This window comes from Lineus longissimus, chromosome 18, assembly GCF_910592395.1.
Source record: "Lineus longissimus chromosome 18, tnLinLong1.2, whole genome shotgun sequence".
NCBI lineage: Eukaryota > Metazoa > Nemertea > Pilidiophora > Heteronemertea > Lineidae > Lineus > Lineus longissimus.
In genome coordinates, this window is record NC_088325.1 from 5,500,278 (window position 1) to 5,524,487 (window position 24,210).

The 24,210-nt window shown below is 42.6% G+C and overlaps 3 protein-coding genes across 5 annotated transcripts in view; all 3 read left to right on the plus strand.

Annotated features, from left to right (window-relative positions):
• The window catches only part of LOC135502518 (uncharacterized), a 476,607-nt gene that overhangs the window by 393,217 nt on the left and 59,180 nt on the right, over positions 1-24,210 (plus strand). The gene's annotated exons all lie outside the window — the stretch shown is intronic.
• The window catches only part of LOC135502520 (neural cell adhesion molecule 1-A-like), a 79,219-nt gene continuing 59,180 nt past the window's right edge, over positions 4,172-24,210 (plus strand). For all 3 annotated transcript variants that reach the window (XM_064795437.1, XM_064795439.1, XM_064795438.1), the window contains exon 1: positions 4,172-4,327. In XM_064795437.1, coding sequence (XP_064651507.1) covers positions 4,273-4,327 — 55 coding nt within the window. In that variant the 5' untranslated portion in view covers positions 4,172-4,272. The remainder of the gene's footprint in view (positions 4,328-24,210) is intronic.
• On the plus strand, positions 21,207-22,650 carry LOC135502569 (uncharacterized). Its single transcript, XM_064795519.1, has 3 exons — positions 21,207-21,414; positions 21,661-21,865; positions 22,098-22,650. Exons 1-3 carry the CDS (start codon positions 21,407-21,409, stop codon positions 22,626-22,628), a joined length of 744 nt encoding a protein of 247 aa, XP_064651589.1. The 5' UTR covers positions 21,207-21,406; the 3' UTR covers positions 22,629-22,650.

A 24,210-nucleotide genomic window follows, 5' to 3' on the forward strand; every position in this document is an offset into this window, starting at 1 on the left:
TCGCATAATAACACGTATATATCGACCAATGAATACGTTTTGTGAAATGTTAATTGGATAAACGCAGAAATTCTGACTCGGTCTGTTATTCAAATGATTCAAAATAAGAGAATTTAATGTCGGCTATATACCTGTCATGCTTGGGATGTAGGACTGATGCATGGTCACTTCCACACACTGTCGATGGGGAAGATAGAAGTAGGGGGAAAATGTATCATTCACTGACTACGTCACTTTCACTGACAATTCACACTCCTCTACCCCATCAAAGGTGCCTGCAAGTGCCCATGATTGATGTGTGATGTCAATAACGTCTAAGAATTCAATAGATGAGATATAATCATACAATTTATGGTATATTTGTCAAACGACTACAACAATAGTATTTGAATGTGTTTTTATTCCCTACCAGTATGAGTTGGTTAGGTCTGATAGTTTGGTATGGGGTTAACAACATTACATCTAAATATACATTTCAAGAAAAGTATTATTTATGATTAGCTTTTGTGGACTCTACTTCTGGCCGAAGTCGATGCCACTTCGCCAATAAACCAGATTGGCGCCTAACTGTAGTGGCACGCAAACACGCATATCCCACTTGGAGGAGGAATACGCCATGGAGAAAATCACCTCAAAGTACAGAGTGAAAGCTGAAGCAGAAGTGATATCACAAGAAAAGACCAAGATTTCAGAATAATGCGAAAACGTCGATTCAAAGTGATATTTAGAGTAGTTCAATTTCGGATCCGCTCATGTCAAAAATGTGACCCGTCATCACTGCAGGCGCATGTCGCACAGGAGATGAGTCTAAATGACACCAGGAGATAATGGAAGATATTGATGTACTCATATTTCACAAAAGGAAGACAACAGAGAAATGAACAAACAGTCTGTCTCAACTTGCCAAGCTCAGAGCTTTGCTGTGACGGGTCACACAATCTAACTCATCTCAAAGTGAACACCATGTTGTTAAAAATGGAAATAAGAAATTTCAAACACTCAAAGCTATCATTATCAAATTGATGTAAAAGTGTTTTTGAGGTATCTAAGAACATTATTTTTATTTTTATGCGATGGTAGCACAGACAATTAATTGTTAAAAATATTATTCTACATTTTTGATGCCGACCTTCTGCCAACATCAAATCATAAAGTTCCAATGTTTTATTTTTTAAGTATCTCAATATTCCGATTTGGATTGGACCAAACATTTAGTTTTGATATCTCGCCAAGTTCCTGCGAAATACATATAATTACGACCAAGGGTTGTTATTGAAAAAAGCATGATGGTGAGACTGGCAAATTTTGTGTTTGAAATGATAGTTTGAAATTGTGATATTTTGTGATAATTTGATAACTGATTAATTCTTTTTTACATGTTTGAAGACATTATAGCTGAATGTCAACCCAAATCGATGAGAAAGTAAAGGGCATCCGTCAAGGACTTCCTGCCCGGAGTGATGTGCGATGGCCAACGACAGCATCAAACACCCAACCATCACTTGGGTGTTTTGATCCAGTTGATGACGCTGAATTGCTTAGTGTTATCAAACGGTCACCTAAGAAGTCGTGTGACCTTGACCCCATGCCAACTTGGTTGCTAGTATCCTCCATCTCAGCAGTCATTCCCATCATCAAGGTGATCGTAAACAGATCCATGGCTGATGGAGTGGTGCAAGACTCGATGAAAGAAGCGTTGGTTTTTCCTCTGCTCAAAAAACCATCCCTAGACCAGGAGATTATGAAAAACTATCGACCTGTCAGCAATCTGACTTTCCTCTCAAAGGTACTTGAACGAGTGGTCGCTGCGCGCCTCAAAGCGTACATGGACATTCACGATCTCCATGACACTTTCCAGTCAGCATACAAGCAGGGTCACAGCACGGAGACTGCCCTGCTTAAGGTACAGAACGACATTCGATGCATGGTGGACGAACATGGAGCCGCGATTCTCGTTCTTCTTGATCTTAGTGCCGCGTTTGACACAGTTGACCACGAGATTCTCCTTGGTAGATTGGGTGATTTGTTGGGTGTATCTGGCACTGCCCTTGCATGGTTCCGCTCATACCTGACATGCCGTAGTCAGCGTGTGGTAATAAACGGGAACCTATCGACTGCGAAACCACTTTGCTTTGGTGTCCCTCAAGGATCGGTCCTTGGACCGATTCTTTTCCTCGTTTACATTCTACCACACGGAGAACTGCTTAGAGGATGTGACATTCAAAGGCATGGATTTGCGGATGACACACAGGTCTACAGGGCCATTACTGCCTTGCGCGACAGATCTGCTATCCCTCATCAGGTGAAGGAGCTGAGTGAGAAACTGGCAATCATTCACCAGTGGCTTGCCGATAACAAGCTGAAAGGAAATCCAGATAAGACTGAAGTCCTCCTGTTTGGCACCCCGCAGTCGCTCAGGTCACTGGACATGCATTCAATCGATGTCGCGGGAACTGGGATTAGTGTGTCAAATGTTCCTATTAGGAATCTAGGTGTGCTTTTTGACTCATCCCTCTCTATGGACGCCCATGTGAGCAACATCGTCCGTGTGTGTTCTTATCACCTGCGCAACATTGGCAGAGTAAGAAAAGAGTTGACTGATGAAGCTGCTGGGTGCCTGACTCGGGCGATGGTCCTTTCTCGCCTCGACTACTGTAATAGCAGCCTTGCTGGCTGCAGTCAGTCATCCGTGGCCAGACTTCAACTTGTCCAAAACCGTGCAGCCAGACTTGTTACCAGAACTAGGCGCTCTGATCACATCACGCCTGTCCTGAAGGAATTGCACTGGCTGCCGGTGGAGCAAGGAATGATTTACAAGTTGTTGGTCCTGGTCTACGGAGCGATACATGGCACAGCCCCCGGGTACCTTTGCAGCCTCATCACTCCCTACGTGCCAACCCGGCCACTAAGATCAGGGTCGCAGGATATTATAACTCAGCCAACATATAGACTCAAAACGTTTGGTGGGAGAGCATTCGAGATTCTTGCTCCCCAAATGTGGAACACTTTGGACGCCACACTGCGACAAGAGACCTCATTGGCCACATTCAAAAGTTCTCTAAAGACATTTCTATTTCGAGACTATTTCGGGGTGTGATTCAAACTAGGTGGGGAGCGCCACAGAACATTGCGACAGTGATATGGGGCGCTATAGAAATGCTAATTCTATCTATCTATCTATCAAATCCATTATTCATAGTTTTCGCAGAGGAGGATGAAACGAAAGCGTTCCAATCATTCTGACCTATGTCGATCTCAGCTCAGTAAATCATATAAAGATAAGTGATTAAAGAGACTGCATTACCCTCCGCAACTAGCACGTGATAATTACACTTTAAAACAAGCAGAAATTCCACACCTCTTGAATGAACATTGCCCAATTTAAATATACCCATCTGTGTGAGGCATATTGGCTTAACTAGTCGATACAATGAGACCCGTTGACTGTAGATTGGAGTATTTTAATTTAGACTTCCACACGACAGCGCCTATTCACTGAGAGCTCTATGTCTAAGTAGACAATTAACATTTTATGCCGCGATAACTTTCCGTTCTACACTACAGTGCCTGCACTTTTGTTGACGTCGGTACGTAGAGATCGAGGGCAGGGCTCTAGAACCCCCTCCTCAACACATTCGAGTGTCTACTCATGGATCAAACCATCAACGTTTGATCCACGGGCCAATCCATGGATAGACGATGGAGAATCCACATCATAGACCCATGCATGAAACCCGTGATCGTACCAGCGGCCCATCACCCATGGATGGTATCCATTTTTTTTTTGGACAGACCATCAAATAATTCATATACAAATTGGTCGAGTTGCCAAGTTTTGACTCATAAATTAACAATGATTGATTAATTGCGTGAAAAAATATTTTTAAGAACCATTGGTAATAATGATATGAGTCATTCGTATGCGTGTCGTCTAACTTCCTCTTTTCAAACTTCACATTTGAGTGATTTATCTTACTGCATGGCGGCCTGGTTAAAAGTAACATTAAAAACTTGTTTATCCACTGTCGTTACGCATGTGCTTGTCAAAGATTTGAGCTTTTGATATAAATGCTTTTTAATCAATGTCTGTATTATATATGCATATATCGTCGGTAGTTGTTGTCTGCTCTGTCTGCCTTGTAAAGTGTTTTCGGCGAAATATTCTGACCAACACCCTATATATATAGAAAAGACGGCCGATCGAACAGCCATTCGTGTTTTCTCATCCAATTTCACTCATTCCGTTTTAGTACTTTCATAACGATACGAAATATGGAGCACAAAGTAGTGATATTTTTGGTAACGCTACTGGTTATTGCACAGACTGGTACGTAATAGTTTACATCTTCCTCAATACAATGTGTTATTACAAAATTTCAATAGTTGGCATAGGCTTTTACATTTTCACGGCGATGTAGCTTGAATTGTGTTGAGTGCTAAACCTAGATGGACCAACAACACACAAACTATAAGTTAACGTAGATCTGCTTTAGCATAGTATAAACATATATGACAGATTATTGTAACAAAATTAGTCTTTCACCTCTTCGTTCCGTCTAGGACAACTCCTGGGTCCGTATTTTACATGCACCCGCTGTGCAGCAAGTACCTGTTTTCCAGGTCGGGATTTTATATACAACCAAACCATTTTTACTGGAGCAAATTTTCGTGTTTGAAGTCTATTTTCATCAAAGCTGCGCCAAGTTAGACTGTCAAACTTTAGGGATACATTTGTCATTGGGAATCTATTGATTGAGAGCCTCCTGGTAAGTTGTTAAGTTGGTGAACGCTTGTATTTCACTATTTTTATGTTGCGATTTGCGACTTTCTGAAAGCTGTCCCCCATGTTTGATGACGTCAGACCTCCACATTGTTTTGGATTGTGAGTGACGAACTTTCCAGTGGTAACTTTGCAAAGTGTTTTAAATCAGGTAAATGTTGGTGTAAAAGTTATTTCAAAGAATGGTTTATTTCATAAAGATCTGTAGCATCTTTTGGTGTCATTTTCAAAGCTGTGACTTTTGGGAATCTCTTGTACTTTGGGCCTAAAGTTGGCACATGTTTCAAAACGGGTTTGTTTTGTTATCATTTCGAGGGTCTGTAGTCCGTGGGTGACCCCCGTGGATTCTGTATAAAACCCTAATCAGCTGGGCGTGAGAGCAGATCGGGTGCTAGCATATCTAGCATCAGGAGGTTCTAGCCCTCCGGAGTTGACATTCACCCCAGTCACATACTCCTAGCTTGCAGTTGCACAACATTGCAGAACAAGCCACATGTTACATATATGTTGGTCTTGCATTGAGATTGTTGTGTGAGTCAAGTTTCAAATACAGCTTTGAAGGTGGTCACACTGATACTGATAGAATTTAGCCAGGTAAGCGCCCTAAAGATATCTTTCTATTATATTTGCAATTTGAATTGTTGACTTTTGTTTAGCAAAAGGGGCAGAGTAATATACTGACTTTTATACAATTTATGGGAAAGTGTAACAGTCATAAAATGCCTGAGTATTCAGCACCTAGTGTGCATGTTATGCTGATGATCTAGTCATAGGCACTTTTATTGAACTGGAAAACCTGGTTGCTTTCCTCCATGAACTTTTAGATTTGTTGACCCGTTTGATAAATGGTGAAGATGTGGATATGAGCCTATATCCAGCCATCAACCACCTAGTTTAATCTGATTGAAACCTTTTTGTACCCGTTGTAAAATCATGGACATTCGCGTTTTGAGAGTTATAATAAAACTATTTAGTTAGATGAAGTAGTTGTGCCCTTTTGTGATAGCTTAGTAGTAGTTTTCATCCGGACTCATATCAGTGACCAAAAGCAGGTCACATTGCCCAAGTCTCACCCAGTCTCTCATATTGGAATGAGAGAAGACATAGAGGACATGTCCCTGAAGTCAGGTTACTAGATCAAATCAGGAGGACCAGAGTCCTTGGATTTCCCCAGGTTGTGACAACTACTGCCCCATAAAAAGCCTTGACTTGGTTGTGACTTTGTCTCCAGGACATTATCACTGACGCTTTACCGCTCGGACAGGTTTCGCGCTACATTGGTGACAGCTGTGGGACTGATATTTTCCCTATAAGGGTTATTTTTCAATCTAGTGATCCGAATCCCGTCCTTGGAAGCAAAAATGGCAAAGGGTAAAGGCAAAAATAAGGGCAAAGCACAGTCCAAAAAGGACACGAGAGTGCGTACCCGTAGTATGAATACCACACAGTTGGTAGATGAGGCATACCCTGTGGTTGAGTCGCTTGAAGAAAGACCAATCAGACCACTGTTTGAAGATGTATCTAGTGATCTAGAAATAGAGTTTTTAGGCCTCAATTACAAAAATGACAAGAGTGAGCCAACTGATATGAGTCCAACAATCCTAATGGATGAGAAATCTACTCCTGCTAACACAAAGGGTAAACGGGCTAAACTGGCCCCAGAGCCAGAAATAAGAGCCGGTGGTTCTGGGCAGAAGTCAACCTATGCCCGTGTAGCGAATAAGCCCCAAGAGCTTACTAACACTACGGTAACCCCCCAGTGGGTAAAAGAAATCCGCAATAGTCATGATAGTATTAGGGGTGAAATGATTGATTTCATACAAAAATGTCAAGAAGAGTCCTTGTCAAAAATGTCAGCAATACGTGATGAAATGCAACAGGCACAGGTCAATCTGATGCAAAGCATGAAAACAATGACAAACCTATTGACTCCATTGGCACATGAAATAAAAGAAACTGCACTTGCAGTAGATGAGGTCAAATTTGACCAAAAAGCAACCCTAGACAGGTTCTGTGGGGAAATAGAGGCAACAATTGACTCTCAAGGGGAGGTAACCTGTAGCAACCTACAGCAATCAGTGGGTGAGATTAACAACAAAATAGTGACTGAATGCGCTATTGTTAAAGGTGTTCTCACCTCGGAATTCTATAAGTTACAAGTACAGTCTGAGTGCAAAATGCAAGCCACTGAAACACCACAGGCTAAGTCAGTAAAAAAACAGCTTGACTTGAGCAGCTGTATTGACCTCACAAATGTCACTGTCAGTGACCAAAATAATGCGCCTCAGCCAACAACGTCGACCCCGCTGCCAACAACGCAAACCTCGGCTACAGATACTGTAGTGAAAGAGAGGACAAATGCAAGGAAACGGCCAAAGTTGTCGTCATTCACTGGCAAAGGGTCAGAAACGTGGGAGATTTGGTTCAACCGGTTCTCGGCTGTAGCAAAGCGCGGAAATTGGTCTGATGAGGTTAAGCTAGATGAATTAATACCATGGCTAGAGGGTGATGCGGGTGAATTTGTGTTTGGCCAATTGTCTGAGTGTACCCGTCTTGATTACGACAAATTAGTCAATGAGCTGAGTAGCCGTTTTAAGAAAATAGAATTGAGCACAACATATGGTAAGAAATTTACCAACAGGCTGCAGAAACCAGAAGAGTCTGCGGAAGCCTATTGTGCAGATCTTAAAAAGTGCTATGACAAAGCCGGTTACAGGAAAATTCGTCCCCGGATAATTCGTCCCCGGATAATTCGTCCCCGCAAATTCGTCCCCGAGGATAATTCGTCCCCTAGGAAAATTCGTCCCTGGATAATTCGTCCCCGGATAATTCGTCCCCCAAGGAAAATTCGTCCCTGGATAATTCGTCCCCTAGGAAAATTTGTCCCCGAAAATAATTCGTCCCCAGAAAATTTTACAAAGTTGAAAGTTTCTGACTTTACTTTCTAAAACCCTTAAGTCTTGTCGATTGGACTGTAGTAATAACTACTACTTTCGATTTTTCTCATTCAGTGTAACATCTCTCTTTACTACCCAACTAGCTAGTTACCTGCCCCACTATTTTTATAGTAGGTAGAGGTAGGCAGGCAAAATATTTTATGGAAGAATTTAGAGCTTTTCTTTCATTCTGACCAGTAAAAATACTTATTTGAAGAAAAACAAATTAATTTCGCCTGCCTACCTCTACCTACTATGAAAAAAGTGCAGTAGGTAACTAGCTAGTAGGGTAGTAAATAGAGATATAACACTGAATGAGAAAAGTCGAAAGGAGTAGGTAGTAGTTATTACTAGAAAGTTATGTCAGAAACTTTCAACTTTTGTTTAATTTTCCGGGGACGAATTATCCTCGGGGACGTATATTCCGGGGACGAATTTTCCTCAGGGACGAATTTTCCAGGGACGAATTATCCACGGGGACGAATTATCTGGGGACGAATTTTCCTCGGGGATGAATTTTCCAGGGACGAATTTTTCTCGGGGACGAATTTTCCGGGGACGAGTTTTCCGGGGACGAATTATCCGGGGACGAATTTTCCTAGAGCCGACAAAGCCTATCCAGGTCGAGACAATGAAGTCCGGGAAGCGGATATACTTCGCAAATTTTTAGACGGGCTATGGGATGGCAAATGCCAACATCAGGTAGAATTTTTAAAGTGTCCTGTAACAGTTGATGAGGCGGTGACCCATGTGGTTAATTATAGAGAGTCAAAGGCTCTTAGAAAAACATGTGCGCAAAGAAACAGTCGGGCGCATGGACACCATTCGAGAACTGCAGATGATGTGGTTGTGGTGTTGGACAGTGAGGAATCTGAGGACGATGAACCTCAACCCACTGCCAGGCAGACTAAAGTTGACACAAATGGCAAGGGACAAACCCGATACAAAAAAGTATCATTTGAAGCTCCCAAATGCTCAAGTGTAGATGCATGTCAGATAATAAATAAGGCCACAGGCACTGGGTCAGGCGCCTCAATTGAGGACAGGCCTAAAGAACCACTCATTGCTGGTAGTATGCGTGATATCAAGGATGAGATAATAGCAGAGGTGCAAAAAGTATCCCAAACGATATCTTCGAACTCACGCTCGAATCATTATGATAGACCAAGGGAAAATAATGGCAATTTCAGGCCTAGGCAGGGACAAATGTCATCCAACCGTGGTGCACAAGCAAACCAAAAGCAGCGCGATACATGCTGGCATTGTGGTCGGTACGGCCATAGGCAATATGAGTGCGATGACTATCAGCGCATGTGTGACATGAGGGATGAGTATAGGGAGCGAGGGCCACCCAATAGACCTCCCATGGGAAGGCAGAACCATGATGCCGAGAGGCAACGGGCAGTCCACCCAAACACACATAATAGAGGCAATAGTGTTGAAAGAGTTCATCAGTCACAGAATCATGCCCGACCGCAGGAAAACTAGTGCTGACCGTTCCTGAGGGCAAGGAAACGGTCAGTGAAAGCTTAGTTGCGCTGACAACTAGTGGCGATATTGGGGAAAAGACCGGTAAAATTTGTAGTGGAAATATAGAAGTGGACAAAGCTGAAAATGAAACTGTTAGGCGGCAAAAGTCCTTACCATGTGGCCTCTATGTATTGGGTGCCGTACAAAAGAAAGCTGTTACAATAACAGTAGATTCAGGGGCAAGTAAAACATTTATGTCCAAGAGAGTTTATGAGCAAATTGATGCTGGGCAGAGACCCAAATTAGAGGTAAAAAAAAGTCTGAAGTTATGACTGGGGCAGATGGGAACCCTATATCGCGACTGGGAAAAGCTAGATTTGAGCTTCAACTTGGCCCACTTACACTTGAGAGAGAAATTATAGTGGCAGAAATAGAAGATGATGTACTGCTCGGGGCAGACATATTGTTAAAGGAGCCTGGAGGGCCAGTCAACTTGTTGTTGAAGGAGAGACTTATGATTATTAATGGGGTAGAGGTACCCTTGAAACTTGTGGGAGCACCAACAAAAGTGAGACGAGTTTATGCTGTGGACCATACATTGGTACCCGCATTTAGTGAGTGCATAGTAGACTGTTTTGTAGAGCCCAGAGAGGTTGGTCCAGAGAATTGTGACCGATGTTTGTTATTAGAAAACTCAGAATCAGTGACTGAAACACTGGGAGTAATTGTGGCACCATGCTTGGTGAATGCATTAGATAATGCCACTGTAAAAGTGAGGGTTTTAAACCCAGATAGGCAACCCAAGTCAATTAAACAAGATATGACCATGGGTACGGCTAGTGATGTTAGTCAACCAGTAGAAATTATTTGTGAAGAGGAAAACCTTGACACAAGGGACGACTATACCTGTTCACGCCGCTTGATAGTAGAGTCTCCTAAGACGGTACATAGTGTAAAGAGTGACCCTAAAACTGACCATGAGGGTTTGAGAAAGGTGACTGTGGATGAAGGGGAGAGTGAGCATAATTTGACTAGTAAAAATGAGAAAAAGGTGAAAGAAAGTGAGAAGCATCAGGTAATAGAGGAAATTCCTGAGTTACCAGCCTATCTCACAGACTTGTTTGCCCGTTCCTCCGTCAACTTAACACCCCCACAAAAAGTAGAATTAGCGAAATTGCTGTTTGAATTTCAGCATGTGTTCTCCAAGGATGAGAATGATATTGGGCAAACCAACTTAGTTGAACATGTGATTGATACTGGGGATGCACTCCCAATCAAACAAAACCCTCATAAAGTACCATTGGCATATCAAGATGATGAGCGCAAATGTATCCAGAAACTGCTTAAGCAGGGAACAATACGTCCCTCAACTTCACCTTGGGCCTCTCCGATTGTCTTGGTAAAGAAAAAGGACGGAAGTATACGTCCTTGTTGCGATTTTCGTCGTGTCAACAAAATCATAAAGCCAGTGAGCGAAGCCACACCATTGCCGCGTGTAGCAGATTGTCTCAGCGCGCTAAGTGGGGCAACTCTGTTCTCTACTATGGACGTCACGAGTGCATACAACAACGTGCCGGTGAAAGAATCTGATATCCCAAAAACTGCTATCTGTTCAAGATATGGGCTCTATGAGTTCCTTTATATGCCCTTTGGCAGTGCCAACTCTGCCCAGACTTTTCAAAGACTCATTGAGATAGTTCTAGGGGCTATGCAGTGGATTTCAGTGGTCTTGTACTTAGACGACATAATATGTCATGCTAACAATTTTGAGACACACTTAGAGAGACTCCGTGAAGTCTTCCAACGCTTAAGTGATGCTGGGCTAAAATTGAAGCCATCAAAGTGTGCATTTCTTCAGACAGAAGTACTATTCCTAGGTCACTTTGTTGATGAATCCGGTATCAGGCCTAATCCAGACAATGTAATGAAACTGGTCAACTGGCCTACTCCAAAGACTCCGACTGATGTGCGTGCAGTGTTAGGGCTAGCCTCTTACTACCGGCGCCACATAAAAGGGTTCGCAGAAAAAGTCAAACCTCTAACTGAGTTAACCAAGAAGAACAAGAAATATGAGTGGACAGAAAGGTGTCAAGAGGCCTTTGAGGACCTCAAGCGAATCCTCACTAGTCCACCAGTAATGGCATACCCAAAGCCAAACTGCCCATACATACTAGATTGTGACGCCAGTAAAGAAACAATTGGGGGGGTCCTTTCCCAAATCCAAAATGGCGAAGAAAAGGTGATAGCGTACGGGTCAAGGACGCTTAATAAAGCGGAAAGAAATTACTGTGTGACTGATCGCGAGTTACTGGCCGTTAAGTTTTTCATTGAGTATTACAAGTACTATTTATTAGGTCAACCTACTTTCACAGTGAGAACTGACCACCAGGCTATCCTGTGGCTATACTCACTGAAGGAGCCCAAAGACAGAATAGCGAGATGGATTGAGACACTGTCACAGTATTCATTCGAAATTCAGTACCGCCCTGGTAAAAACCATCAAAATGCTGACAGTCTGTCCAGATGTCCTAATCCGCGTGATTGTCAATGTACGGACACCAGTGACACCATACCCTGTGGGCCTTGCAACAAGTGTCAAAAGAGGGCCATAAACATGATGAGTGCCTGGTACGAAGACACTGAGATAAAAGCGTGTGACCTTGAGATCCGAAAAGCAGCATCAGCCTGTATCGGTGCCTGTAAATGAAAACTTTGAGCAACTCAGAACTAAACAGCTAGATGACACAGACTTAGCACCTCTCCTCAAGTGGCAAGAGAGTGGTGTCCGCCCTTATGGCGATGAGGTCTGTGAGGCCAGTCAAACCACGTGCCATTATTGGAATTATTGGAACAGTCTGTGCCTGAACAATGGGGTTCTCTTCAAAAGGTTTGCAAAAAGGGACGGCACTGAAAACTACCTTCAGTTTCTTGTACCTAGAACTATGAGAGCAGACGTATTGAACATGAATCACTCAGTCCTTTTGAATGGAGGCCATCTAGGCAAGAAAAGGACTGTCAACAAGTTACTCAGAAATTTCTATTGGTTTGGTGTCCGCGAAGATGTAGCTATATGCATTGCAAGATACGATGAATGTGCATCTATCAAACCGCCTCACAAGCCACCACGTGCACCATTAGGTTCAATGCCTGTAGGGGGAATACTTGACAGGTTGTCCACCGATATTCTTGGGCCATTTCCACTCTCTGATAAAGGGAATCGTTATGTGCTGTCGGTCTGTGATTATTGGACAAAGTGGGTTGAACTCTTTGCTGTCCCTGACCAAACTGCTGTCACATGTGCTGATAAAATTGTAAATGAAGTAATTGCAAGATTTGGATGTCCCTTGGATCTCCATAGCGACCAAGGAAGAAACTATGAGAGTAAAATCTTTGCACAAGTTTGCAAGCTACTTGAGATCAGAAAAACACGAACAGCAAGTGGGCATGCAGCCTGTAATGGTGTAGTTGAGCGCTTCAACAAAACACTGGTGCATATGATCAAGGCATGAAAGGTCAACAAACCAAGTGGGATGAAAACTTGGGTTGTATGGCCGCCGCTTATAGGGCAACCCCACATGAATCAACTGGTTTGTCACCTAATATGCTTATGTTAGGGCGCGAGGTCAGACTTCCTTCTGAGACCATGTTTGGCACTGGCAAGTCACACCCTGATGAAACTGTCACGTCGTATGGGGAGTATGTGTCAGAATTGCGTGACCGTTTTCTTAGAGCGCACGATGTGGCGCGTAGGAATTTGAAAAAGTCTGCTGTAAGGAGGAAGGGGTATTATGATGCCAAAACCTGTCTTACTAAGTACCAGTGGGGCAGTTTAGTATGGATTTTGTCTGATATTTCTCAGCTCCATATCACGCCAAAGTTACGCAGGTCTTATGAAGGGCCATATCTAGTGTTGTATAAAATAAATGACTTAGACAACCGTGTACAGCTCAATGCTGAAGGGAAGAACAAGACAGTCCATCACAACCGTTTGAAGAAGCCTTATTCAGGGACTGTGTATCTCCCTTGGGCCAAAGATGCCCTGAGAAAAACAAGAAAGAAGTAGTGGGCCTAAAAAGTGTGGCTGTGTATCACTGAAGATTGCCTATATCATTACTCTGTCACTACCTTTAATTTTGAATCTGAGGGGCGCGGTCTCCTTCTTATCAAAGCACCTTCATGGCTTATTGTTGGCTTATAGTATTAAGTTGTAGACATCTACATGATTGTTGACATGTAATATATTTTAAAATGGCTTTTATAGCTGGTTTGTAGAGGAATAAATGTCTTACCTCTTGTGTTTTCCATTTCAGGATCATGCAGTCGTCGCGAGAACGTTTTCGGTGTCTGCGGTGCAGCCATGTCGGCACAGGGTTTAATGCCTCCGTTAGCCATGTTCTTAAAGAACACTTCACGCCACAACAAGTTCCGTGGTACTGTCTGCTATGTCGGGCGAGATCCAGAACTAGGAGTATCGCCACCAAACATTTCCACTCCCAACATTGGAAAGAGGCCAAACAGGGCCAAAACTTTCAGAAGACGGTTGGTGGCCGTTTGCGCAACTGGACACAGAACGATTTTCTGAATTGGCTAGAGGGAACAAAGCCGCTGTCAACCAGTGCCAAGCTACCCCCACAGTCTGTGAGGAGTGCCGTCAGGGTTCCTGAGTTACGTCGGGCCCAGTTGAGGCCATTTTGTAAACAAACCTTGTCAGAAGACCTGGTGGGTGAAGAAGACCGGCCCATGGACTTGTCCGTTCAGAACAGTGTTTTAAATGAGGGCCCACAGGATTCCCCTGTTGATGGCGGGGAAAACCTAAGTAATCCCCAGGCTATGCCTGAACTTAGCTTAACAGAGACATGTGCGACAAAAGCAACTGTCCTGCATGAAACTGTCTTCAAGTCATGGATGACTTCCGCCAGGACGTATTCTCCATGGTGCAAGAAGCCCTGAGCCAGCATGTGGGCGTTGCCCCCAACACGTTAACAGAGATACAGGAGCAGCTGGCAAAGCAAACAGCCATCCTGCAGGAGCTGTCCAGCCGGAAATGTCCGTGTTCCTGTAGCTGTAGCGGACCAGAGGTGCCACCGAAGGAAGAGGCGGGGCCAGTCAGCCCACGATTTTCAAAGTTCAAGAACCTGAGGAGCGATGAAGAGGGAAGTGATGGGAACTTTAGCATCAGTGATATGTGGACTATTGACTTGCCGTGAACTATGACTCTAAATTATGTGATTGTGATATTCGATATAGTGCAGTGTGTTCGGTGTCATGGTTGAGTTCGAGACTGTTTTGTCTAGTATACATTTCAAAATTTATCTGGTGTCCCATTTTTTATCTGTTTCAAGTTTTACAGTCAAAAATCGGGCAATGTATGGCAATCCCATACCTTGTCATTCTAATTGTTTAAAAAACTTTTAATTAAGCACGAACTCAATCTTGTTATGATAGTACCACTCTTCACTGTGTGTGATAATTCTGGAAGTATTCTTGGAAGTGACGTTGTTTCTAACCTGTGGAGGTGAGAAAGTCGATTTCTCAGTGTGTTACCTCATCAATTTTATAAGTACAAAGTAGGGGTACAACTTTCCCCATAGTTGTAATCCTGCTGTTTGTAATTGTAAGAATTATCTAAATAACATGTATTAATGGTGCAATTTATATTTGGTGCAACTGGGCAGGTGCTGGTCTAGCATGTGTTACCATGGAAACTTTGTCAAAACTAGAGTAATTGGTGTTTGATTGAATTATTTGTGAAGGGTGAAATTTCCAAAAACTGTAATTTGGTAGTTGGGACTTGATGTTTGAGTACTTTGAGTGTCTGGTTCAAGAATTAAGATGAAGCTTGGTAATTTTAAGACAAATTTGCGGTGGATGTACAGTTAAAACTTGTCCCTCTTTGCAGTGATCTCTGTAAGTTTGATGGTACGTGTGGTGTAACTTTTGATATATTTGAATTTTGATGAACTTGTGTACAGTGGGTAAGAGTATTTTGGATAGGTATTTGTATACTGTGCAACTTTGGGAACCAACAAACCTGCCATTTGAGATTAAGCTTGGTTCATTTGTATTGCATGTGACGTTTTAATATGAATCTCAAGTTCGATAACATGTTGCTGAGTCAATATGATGTGGTATTATTTTGGTACTGATAATTTTTGGTAGTTGGTGCTTGAGAAGAATACTTTAGAATACTGAAGTTTAGCTGTTGTTGAAACTGCAGCAATTGTTTGGAAGTGAGGTACTGACTGTAGAGTGATACTTGGTAACTTGATTAGTGTCATCTATAGTGGTCATAACTGCAAAAGGCCATAGCGCTTATATTGTGCAAAGTAAAGGTGAACATTTGCTTTGGAGTTGTATGCTTTGTAGCTGAGATGGATTGTGCACATTTCAGATTGGTTGATCAGATAACTTGTGGCTTGACTGGTAACATTCCAAGTTGTTTGGGCAAACTGGTTGCCATGGTAATAAGATGTTGAGCAATTCCCCTTTCACTTTAGATGGGTACTGTTATTTTTGACACTTTGATATTTTAATTTGAACTTGTCTCATCTGTAAATATGATTTTGCATTATGTTTTTAAACCTACTTGTCTTCTATATATGTAATGTAAGTGCATTGTTTACGGGTTCAAAGTTTTGAATGTTGCTAGTGTCTTTTGCACTGCACATTGGGATGGCACAAGTCACTGTCACTGAATGAACACTTGAGTTATCAGTCTGATCTTTGTATCAATGTAAGTTGAGTACAGTTTGCCAGTAACTAGTTGTGGGCAAAAGCAAATGAGGTTGAAGTAACTGTTTCTGGTTCTCCTGGTATAAAACTGGTAATGTTTAGCTTTTCGGCCGGAAGTTGAATTATTTCATATTTGAAAGACTTGTTGACTGACAGCAAGATTAAGTAGTTTGAAGTGAAGAATGTGATGTAACTGAATGTCTTGGCTTGGTTTTAGTGTCGTGTGGATGGGTTGTGAAGTGGCATACATTTAGGAGTGTGTACTACAAGGTATGTGATTGTTCTTAATTGTGTTTGTCCTGTTAATTTGTTGTTGTATTGTGTACATACTAGGTATTCATATTTTATTTGGAACTTTTATTTTATAAGGTAGCTCTCAATTCTTAGGTTAATTTTGTGTTGGGTACAGTAGTTTATTGACGGGGGCGTCAATGTTTCGATCGGGGGGTAATGTAACAAAATTAGTCTTTCACCTCTTCGTTCCGTCTAGGACAACTCCTGGGTCCGTATTTTACATGCACCCGCTGTGCAGCAAGTACCTGTTTTCCAGGTCGGGATTTTATATACAACCAAACCATTTTTACTGGAGCAAATTTTCGTGTTTGAAGTCTATTTTCATCAAAGCTGCGCCAAGTTAGACTGTCAAACTTTAGGGATACATTTGTCATTGGGAATCTATTGATTGAGAGCCTCCTGGTAAGTTGTTAAGTTGGTGAACACTTGTATTTCACTATTTTTATGTTGCGATTTGCAACTTTCTGAAAGCTGTCCCCCATGTTTGATGACGTCAGACCTCCACATTGTTTTGGATTGTGAGTGACGAACTTTCCAGTGGTAACTTTGCAAAGTGTTTTAAATCAGGTAAATGTTGGTGTAAAAGTTATTTCAAAGAATGGTTTATTTCATAAAGATCTGTAGCATCTTTTGGTGTCATTTTCAAAGCTGTGACTTTTGGGAATCTCTTGTACTTTGGGCCTAAAGTTGGCACATGTTTCAAAACGGGTTTGTTTTGTTATCATTTCGAGGGTCTGTAGTCCGTGGGTGACCCCCGTGGATTCTGTATAAAACCCTAATCAGCTGGGCGTGAGAGCAGATCGGGTGCTAGCATATCTAGCATCAGGAGGTTCTAGCCCTCCGGAGTTGACATTCACCCCAGTCACATACTCCTAGCTTGCAGTTGCACAACATTGCAGAACAAGCCACATGTTACATATATGTTGGTCTTGCATTGAGATTGTTGTGTGAGTCAAGTTTCAAATACAGCTTTGAAGGTGGTCACACTGATACTGATAGAATTTAGCCAGGTAAGCGCCCTAAAGATATCTTTCTATTATATTTGCAATTTGAATTGTTGACTTTTGTTCAGCAAAAGGGGCAGAGTAATATACTGACTTTTATACAATTTATGGGAAAGTGTAACAGTCATAAAATGCCTGAGTATTCAGCACCTAGTGTGCATGTTTATGCTGATGATCTAGTCATAATAGGCACTTTTATTGAACTGGAAAACCTGGTTGCTTTCCTCCATGAACTTTTAGATTTGTTGACCCGTTTGATAAATGGTGAAGATGTGGATATGAGCCTATATCCAGCCATCAACCACCTAGTTTAATCTGATTGAAACCTTTTTGTACCCGTTGTAAAATCATGGACATTCGCGTTTTGAGAGTTATAATAAAACTATTTAGTTAGATGAAGTAGTTGTGCCCTTTTGTGATAGCTCAGTAGTAGTTTTCATCCGGACTCATATCAGTGACCAAAAGCAGGTCACATTGCCCAAGTCTCACCCAGTCTCTCATATTGGAATGAGAGAAGACATAGAGGACATGTCCCTGAAGTCAGGTTACTAGATCAAATCAGGAGGACCAGAGTCCTTGGATTTCCCCAGGTTGTGACAACTACTGCCCCATAAAAAGCCTTGACTTGGTTGTGACTTTGTCTCCAGGACATTATCACTGACGCTTTACCGCTCGGACAGGTTTCGCGCTACATTATGATGAAACACTGCTGTAGGTCAGAACATCGTGTGCGGGGAATTGTTACGTCTTCCATGATTAGGATATTTTATGCTCGTGAAAATATTATGCCATGAAATGTATTAGAAAAATTATAAGTATCACCAAATGGTTCTTTTCATAATATAATGCCTCTATTTCTTCTCTTGCAATAAGGCCGTTACACGGGACCGATCTAGAACGATCCGGGGCGGTCTAACGTTTCTGTTGCGTCCTGCGCCTTAGTCACGAAGTCGGGTCTCACGTCATTAGGTCAAGTGATGAATCATTGCGTGGAGTACCTACGATAAACATATCATCAAAAATCAAGTCACTAATAAGCGACATATTGCACTTTTTACCTCCCTAGTTTTGGCCTCCTGGTGGCCAAGTGGAGAATACGATCTGATCGAAATTCGTTGTTCGAGGTAACATAACATAGAGAGTCATTAGTACCAAATTTAAAGTTCATAACTGTAGCGGTTAAGGAACGTGCCATAATTACACTCAAACTACCAATTTACGCCATTTGACCTTTGTGACCTTGAAATATAGCTCAAATCAAAGACCCGTAGGATATGTGATGTATATCATCGAAAACAAGTCACTAATCAGCGATATATTGCACTTTTTACTTTTTTAGTTTTTGCCCCCTGGGACCCAAGTCGAGAATCAGATCAGACCAAAATTCGGTGTCGGCGGTTATATGACGTAGGGAGTCATACATTTCAAATTCATAGCTTGAGCGTTAAGAAACGTGCCATAGTTACACTCAAAGGGCACATTCACGCCATCAGACCCACCTGACCTTAGAAATTAGATCAAATCAAAAACCCGTATGATATGTGATGAACCCTTGCTAGGAGAACCTACCATGAAACTTTTATCGAAAACGAGTCACTCATAAGAGAGATATCACATTTTTTATGTTTCCACTTCTGACCCCCTGGTAGCCAAGTCAACAATACGACCGGACCGAAATTAAGTCTCTGAGGTCATTTGACCTAGGGGTACATATGTACAAGATTTCAAGTCCGTAACACCAGCGGTGACGATACATGCCGCTATTATCTTATGGCGATGCCGATAGCGAACTTTGACCTCTGTGACCTTGAAAAGTAGGTCAAATCGAAAACCCGGGTTACATTTCTAGCACCCTTGTGAGATGCATCTTAAAAAATATAAAACTTTCAAGATTCTAACTAGCAGCGTTAATAAGATATAGCCAAGACAGGTTTTCAAAGAGCGTCAGCAGACAAGCAGCCAAATTGCGCTAATTTTCATTTTGAAAGAAGGTCTTGCCTGGGAGTACCCACACAGCAAGTATGAACCTTCTAGCTCAGGTGGTTATGAAACGTGGCATTCTTTTGTCAAAAGTTAACGACAAACACGGACGACGACGACGTCGACGACCTACGCCACGGTATCGTATAAGCTCCCCTGAACGGTGAGCTAAAATCGTACGACAATACCAATCAAAGCAGCCAAGAGAGAACTGGTATTTTCAAAGAATCATAACAACATACCGGTTTCGTCAATATGAGGCCATGCTTGCGTATCGTATGGTTGATTGATGGGTATTCGTAAATCATATCGAAATCAAACTTTGTATAGGTGGCTTACATTGGTAAATGAGGTGTCTTCAATAACACCATTCGAATGGCATTACTTTGTTATGAGGCTGCCTACATCATGACGTTGGTGAAGAATGCAGCAGAAACGTTACATTCAAGTCAAATATGCTCAATGAAAAGCCGCAAAACCCATATGTTTTCTGATTTGATTTTATCTCAGTATTACCGTGACTATCGCATGGTGGTTGTCTTACGAAGAAATGGATGCACTCGACCAATCTATGACCAGACGAACTAGACACACATGTCAGGCCTATTTGGCCCATTTTGCTCCATTTCAGGGAACTGTGTGGTACAAAAGGTGGTGCCAGGTGGTATGTATAGAGTAAAATTCATTGAAAATGCTCTTAACGTCCATGGTCTGCGTACATGTATGTGCTCTACCACTGCTTTCAATACTTGATGCATCTAAAGAGGCACTCTTGCCATGGCATATCAACACCCCGGCTATTAATAGGTCTTTCATTGTAGCAATGCGAAAATGTAGTTACTTTTGGTTAGGTCCGTCCTTTGTTATGTCCAAGTAGCTTCTAGAGTGACCTAACCACTCACTCTCTTGATTACAGCGGCCGCCTCAGCGCCACCACGCGGGGCCTAATGGTATAAGGCTAAGTAGCTTCACGCGATATGCACCATTCTGGGAAAACTCATTTAGGAAGTATGCTCATTAGCATAATCCATTCTTGCTCCAGCTCGAGGTAATATTGCGCAGTGTTTCTTCTGGCCAGATACATTGTGGTGGAAAACGTCTAGTACAAATAAGCCTGGCTTGCGCCAGAGTAATAAGTGCAGAAGGTCTGGCTGTGCGACACTACTGTGATAAAAATGACCATTACAGAGACTCTGTGACGTAGGCATATAATTAATAGAAAAACCATGCCGTCCCGAGCTTCGCGCGATATCGACCATTTTGGGAAAACTCAATGAGGAAGGTGTTAGCATAATCTATTATTAGCCCCAGCTCGCAAGCTAGCAGGCACCCTGATGATGTTAACGTATGGAATGGAGCATGGAGATGATGTTGACAGCCCTGATCCTGATACCACTACTGACGACGACGACGACGACGACGACGACGACGACGATGTAGATGATGTAGATGATGCTAACCAGGCTGTACCTGGTGCATGTAGGCACCAGAAAAGCTACAGTCTCAATCAGAAGATTGACCTTATCGAGACATACCAATTGGGGCATGCTATAGGATTACGTCATGCTGAAACTGCGACATCCTTTGCTAGACACCACCGCATAGCACCGCATACATTTAGACGTTGATTAAGCACACATGATGACTTGTTTGCCCTCCGAGATAGATCAACTCAAAACCATAGAAGACGGAGGAGACAACGGCAACACGGCACTGATGCACAAGGTAGTGTTTCTACAAGCATTATATTCCTCGCTAAATGAATTTCCTTCCTTGTTGGCCTATACCGACCGGAATAAGTCCGCTTCTGTGTCATGGACGGAAGAATAAGTCGCACTATACATCAAAGCGACTGACCCTGACCATTGCCTTTAACAATATCAGTATTATTGTTCCTGGGACCTTTATTCCTAGGACTAACATTTCGTTCATACCTGTGGTTATCGGCAATCAATATTTCCAAAGATGTTAAACGTGTTAGCTTTTTTATTTCAGCATACTGGCCCGAAATGGAAAACAATTTGAACACCTGGTTCCTTGAGCGCCGAAGACTTGGTTTCCCTGTTTCCGGTGAGGATATTAAAGGGCAAGCTGGAAGAGAATTTCGGCAATGGTGGGCAGAGCTTCCGAACGAAACGAAGGCCGAAAGACAAGAACAGAGACCCCTGCGATACCTTTTCCATGCATCTGCACATTGGCTTAGCAACTTTATGGAAAGGTGAGTTTCATTCCGCTGTTGCATGGATCGGCCTTAATGGATTGTATGCGGTGAATTTTAACAATATGCAAATTCCATTTGAGGAAACAAATCAGCTATCGAAGGAAGACCAAAGATTCAAGGGGGGTTACCTGACAACGCCCAGGCTTTGGTTGCCGACTACCGGGGAGATTTTGCCGACCTCATCAGAGACGCTGATTTTGATGTCACCATGAACATGAATGAGACGTTCGTGTTGTTTGATAGGGTGCCAAGATCAACAATGGAAGCGACTGGGTCTCAGAATGTTGACATTAGATCATCCAAAGGCAACCCGAAACTTGGATGCACGGTGACTCTAGTAATTACGACAGACGGACGAAAAGGACGAGCCGAGGTCAACTTCAGAGGCTTGGCACCAGATGGTGACGTCATTCGGCAGCTTCAGGCGAATGCTCCAGACAATGTGCGAGTGAGTATTGGCATAGAATACAAGTCCGTGCTTGTAGTACAGGACATGTACCTGACGTCATCAGTGTTGTCATTGACGGTTATTCTAGTTAATGGTAGTATTTTTTAGGAAAATCAGAACTTCTATGACTAAAATTATTATAGGTTTGTCATGGATGGAACCAAAACATTGCGCGTGTCTGACTGTTCAGAAAAGTAATGTAAATGTTCATACTTGTTGTTTATTTTTCCAGGTAACTGGTAGTCCACAGGGTTGGGCCCGACACCAATCGCTAATCGAGTGGTTGCAGGCCCTGGTTGTGCCATTTGTAGCAGGGGCCACGTTCCTGTTACTTTTAGACAGGTATCCGGCGCATCGAAATCAGCAATTTCGTGATGCAATCACCGCAGAGAATGGGACAGACACTTTCATTCCAGGACGATGTACTTCGCTGCTGCAGCCCTTGGACTTGACCGTAAAGAGGAGCTTCAAGTGTCACCTGAGGACCATTTGGAAAGTGTGGAAAATCGGCCACACTGATGATCAAGGACATTGTGAGCGGATCACCAGGCGGGATGTGGTCAGGATGACCAGCCTCGGCTGGGAAAGGGTCACACAACAGACGATTATGAACGGTTGGAGAGCCAGTGGCCTAGTTCCTGAGGACGATGACGAAGTCGGGGAGGGGGTAGAGATGGTAAATGATGAGCTTGAGCAGTTTGTTGAGGGGATTGAGTTTTCGGAAGGAGAAGAGGATGATGATGTTTTTGATGATGACGTGTAAATCCCGTTTGGATAATAAAATTGATTGGTAAATTGATAAGTAAATATTTTCTTTAATTTATTCGTTAGCAGCAAGACTTCTTTATTGGGACATTCTGCAGACCCATGAAGCTGGATTTATTATAGACCCTAGATTAGAAATTTCTGGTTAACGAACACTATAGGCATAAAATGAGGACGCTAGTTGTATTGTATTCATTCATTCAGTACAGGACTACCCCATGTCAATGTTCATGTCTTTTATCCACTTACGTGGAAGGCATTGGCATTGCCCACGAAAAGGGAGTCAATTATCAGCTGTGGCTGTTCTTTCTAATGTTCGCCTGCCACCAGTAAAATCGGCCTATTCATTTGGACTTAGTCATTTTACGATTCAGCCGCGCTCGGTTAAGTGGGAGAAGACAGTAGTTACAACCCCACAATCGCGCTATAAGTCCATAATAAAGTCACGGTGACCCGTGAAGGCTCAGGGAAGCATAGATGCTGATGCCGGGGAATACTCCGTATGCGGCAATTTACAGGCTTAAGGTGTGATGGAGAAGTTCTCCCACAAGGTCCAGGGGCAATTTGAAGGGATTTCTGCCTCGGATGCTTACTCACACTGCCTTACTGAGCCACCACCCAGGCCTGGAGGACTAAATTACCTCAGTGCTGTCATCTCGTGACACTAACATAAACTACATGAATAAGGGATCATAATCCGAAAGGGAAATTTTTTCTGACTGTTTTTGTTGTTGCTGATCTGCAAAATATATAGCCATGCCAACGGAGTCTTTGAGTAGCCTACACTGTAAACCCACTGATATTCGTGGGCCTAAAACTTGCGATTAGGCCCTTTTGTTTTCACATTTAAGCTACCGGTACCTTTACAATTTGCGTTTTCCATTGAAAGTTTAATTGAAAAATGCGTTAGAGGTTAAATAATATGCGCCTACTTATTTTTTCGCGTTTTTCACTAAATTCGCAAAAATGAAAGGCTCGTGAAAATTAGAGGGTCTACTGGCGTACCGTACTACATGGTTTGAACTGAGGGATTTCATCTGATCAGTGTAGCTAAAAGCAGGAATATATTTTTCTCTAAGGAAATCTCACAAAATCCGTGTAAAAAGAACCTTCGAAAATGTCGAGGTTTACAGTAACACATCCAATTGTCTTTCATTCAGGCTTTGTTGACCTGCGAGATGGCCTCTTTCCTTCAATCGAACTGCTTTAACAATTATATATCACTACACAGCAGTGGCGGAATCTACGGAATCCGCGATTTCGAACTGCCGATGAACGGAGCCACTGAGAGCGATCAATTTATGATGATCATGCGATAATGCGTCATTCTCTGTCATCTATCGTTGTCAATGATATGCCATGTGTGTTTGTTTTGTCACGTGTCAAAACATTATTTACATCTTTACATATTTGGATGTCAAACGTTATTCGTTGACCAATCAACTATGTTTCATTTTAACATGTACCCAGGGGTAGTGCAAGCAACGACTCCTGTGCAAGCGATGACTCCTGGGTAAACGAGGTTGCTTTGAAATGGTTCATGGATCCACTTATATTACTGTAAACTCATGGTGTGACAT

Coding starts and splice junctions, on each gene's coding strand:
- LOC135502569 (XM_064795519.1), top strand. Junction 21,866..22,097: donor ATGCTCCAGACAATGTGCGA/GTGAGTATTGGC, acceptor TTATTTTTCCAG/GTAACTGGTAGTCCACAGGG.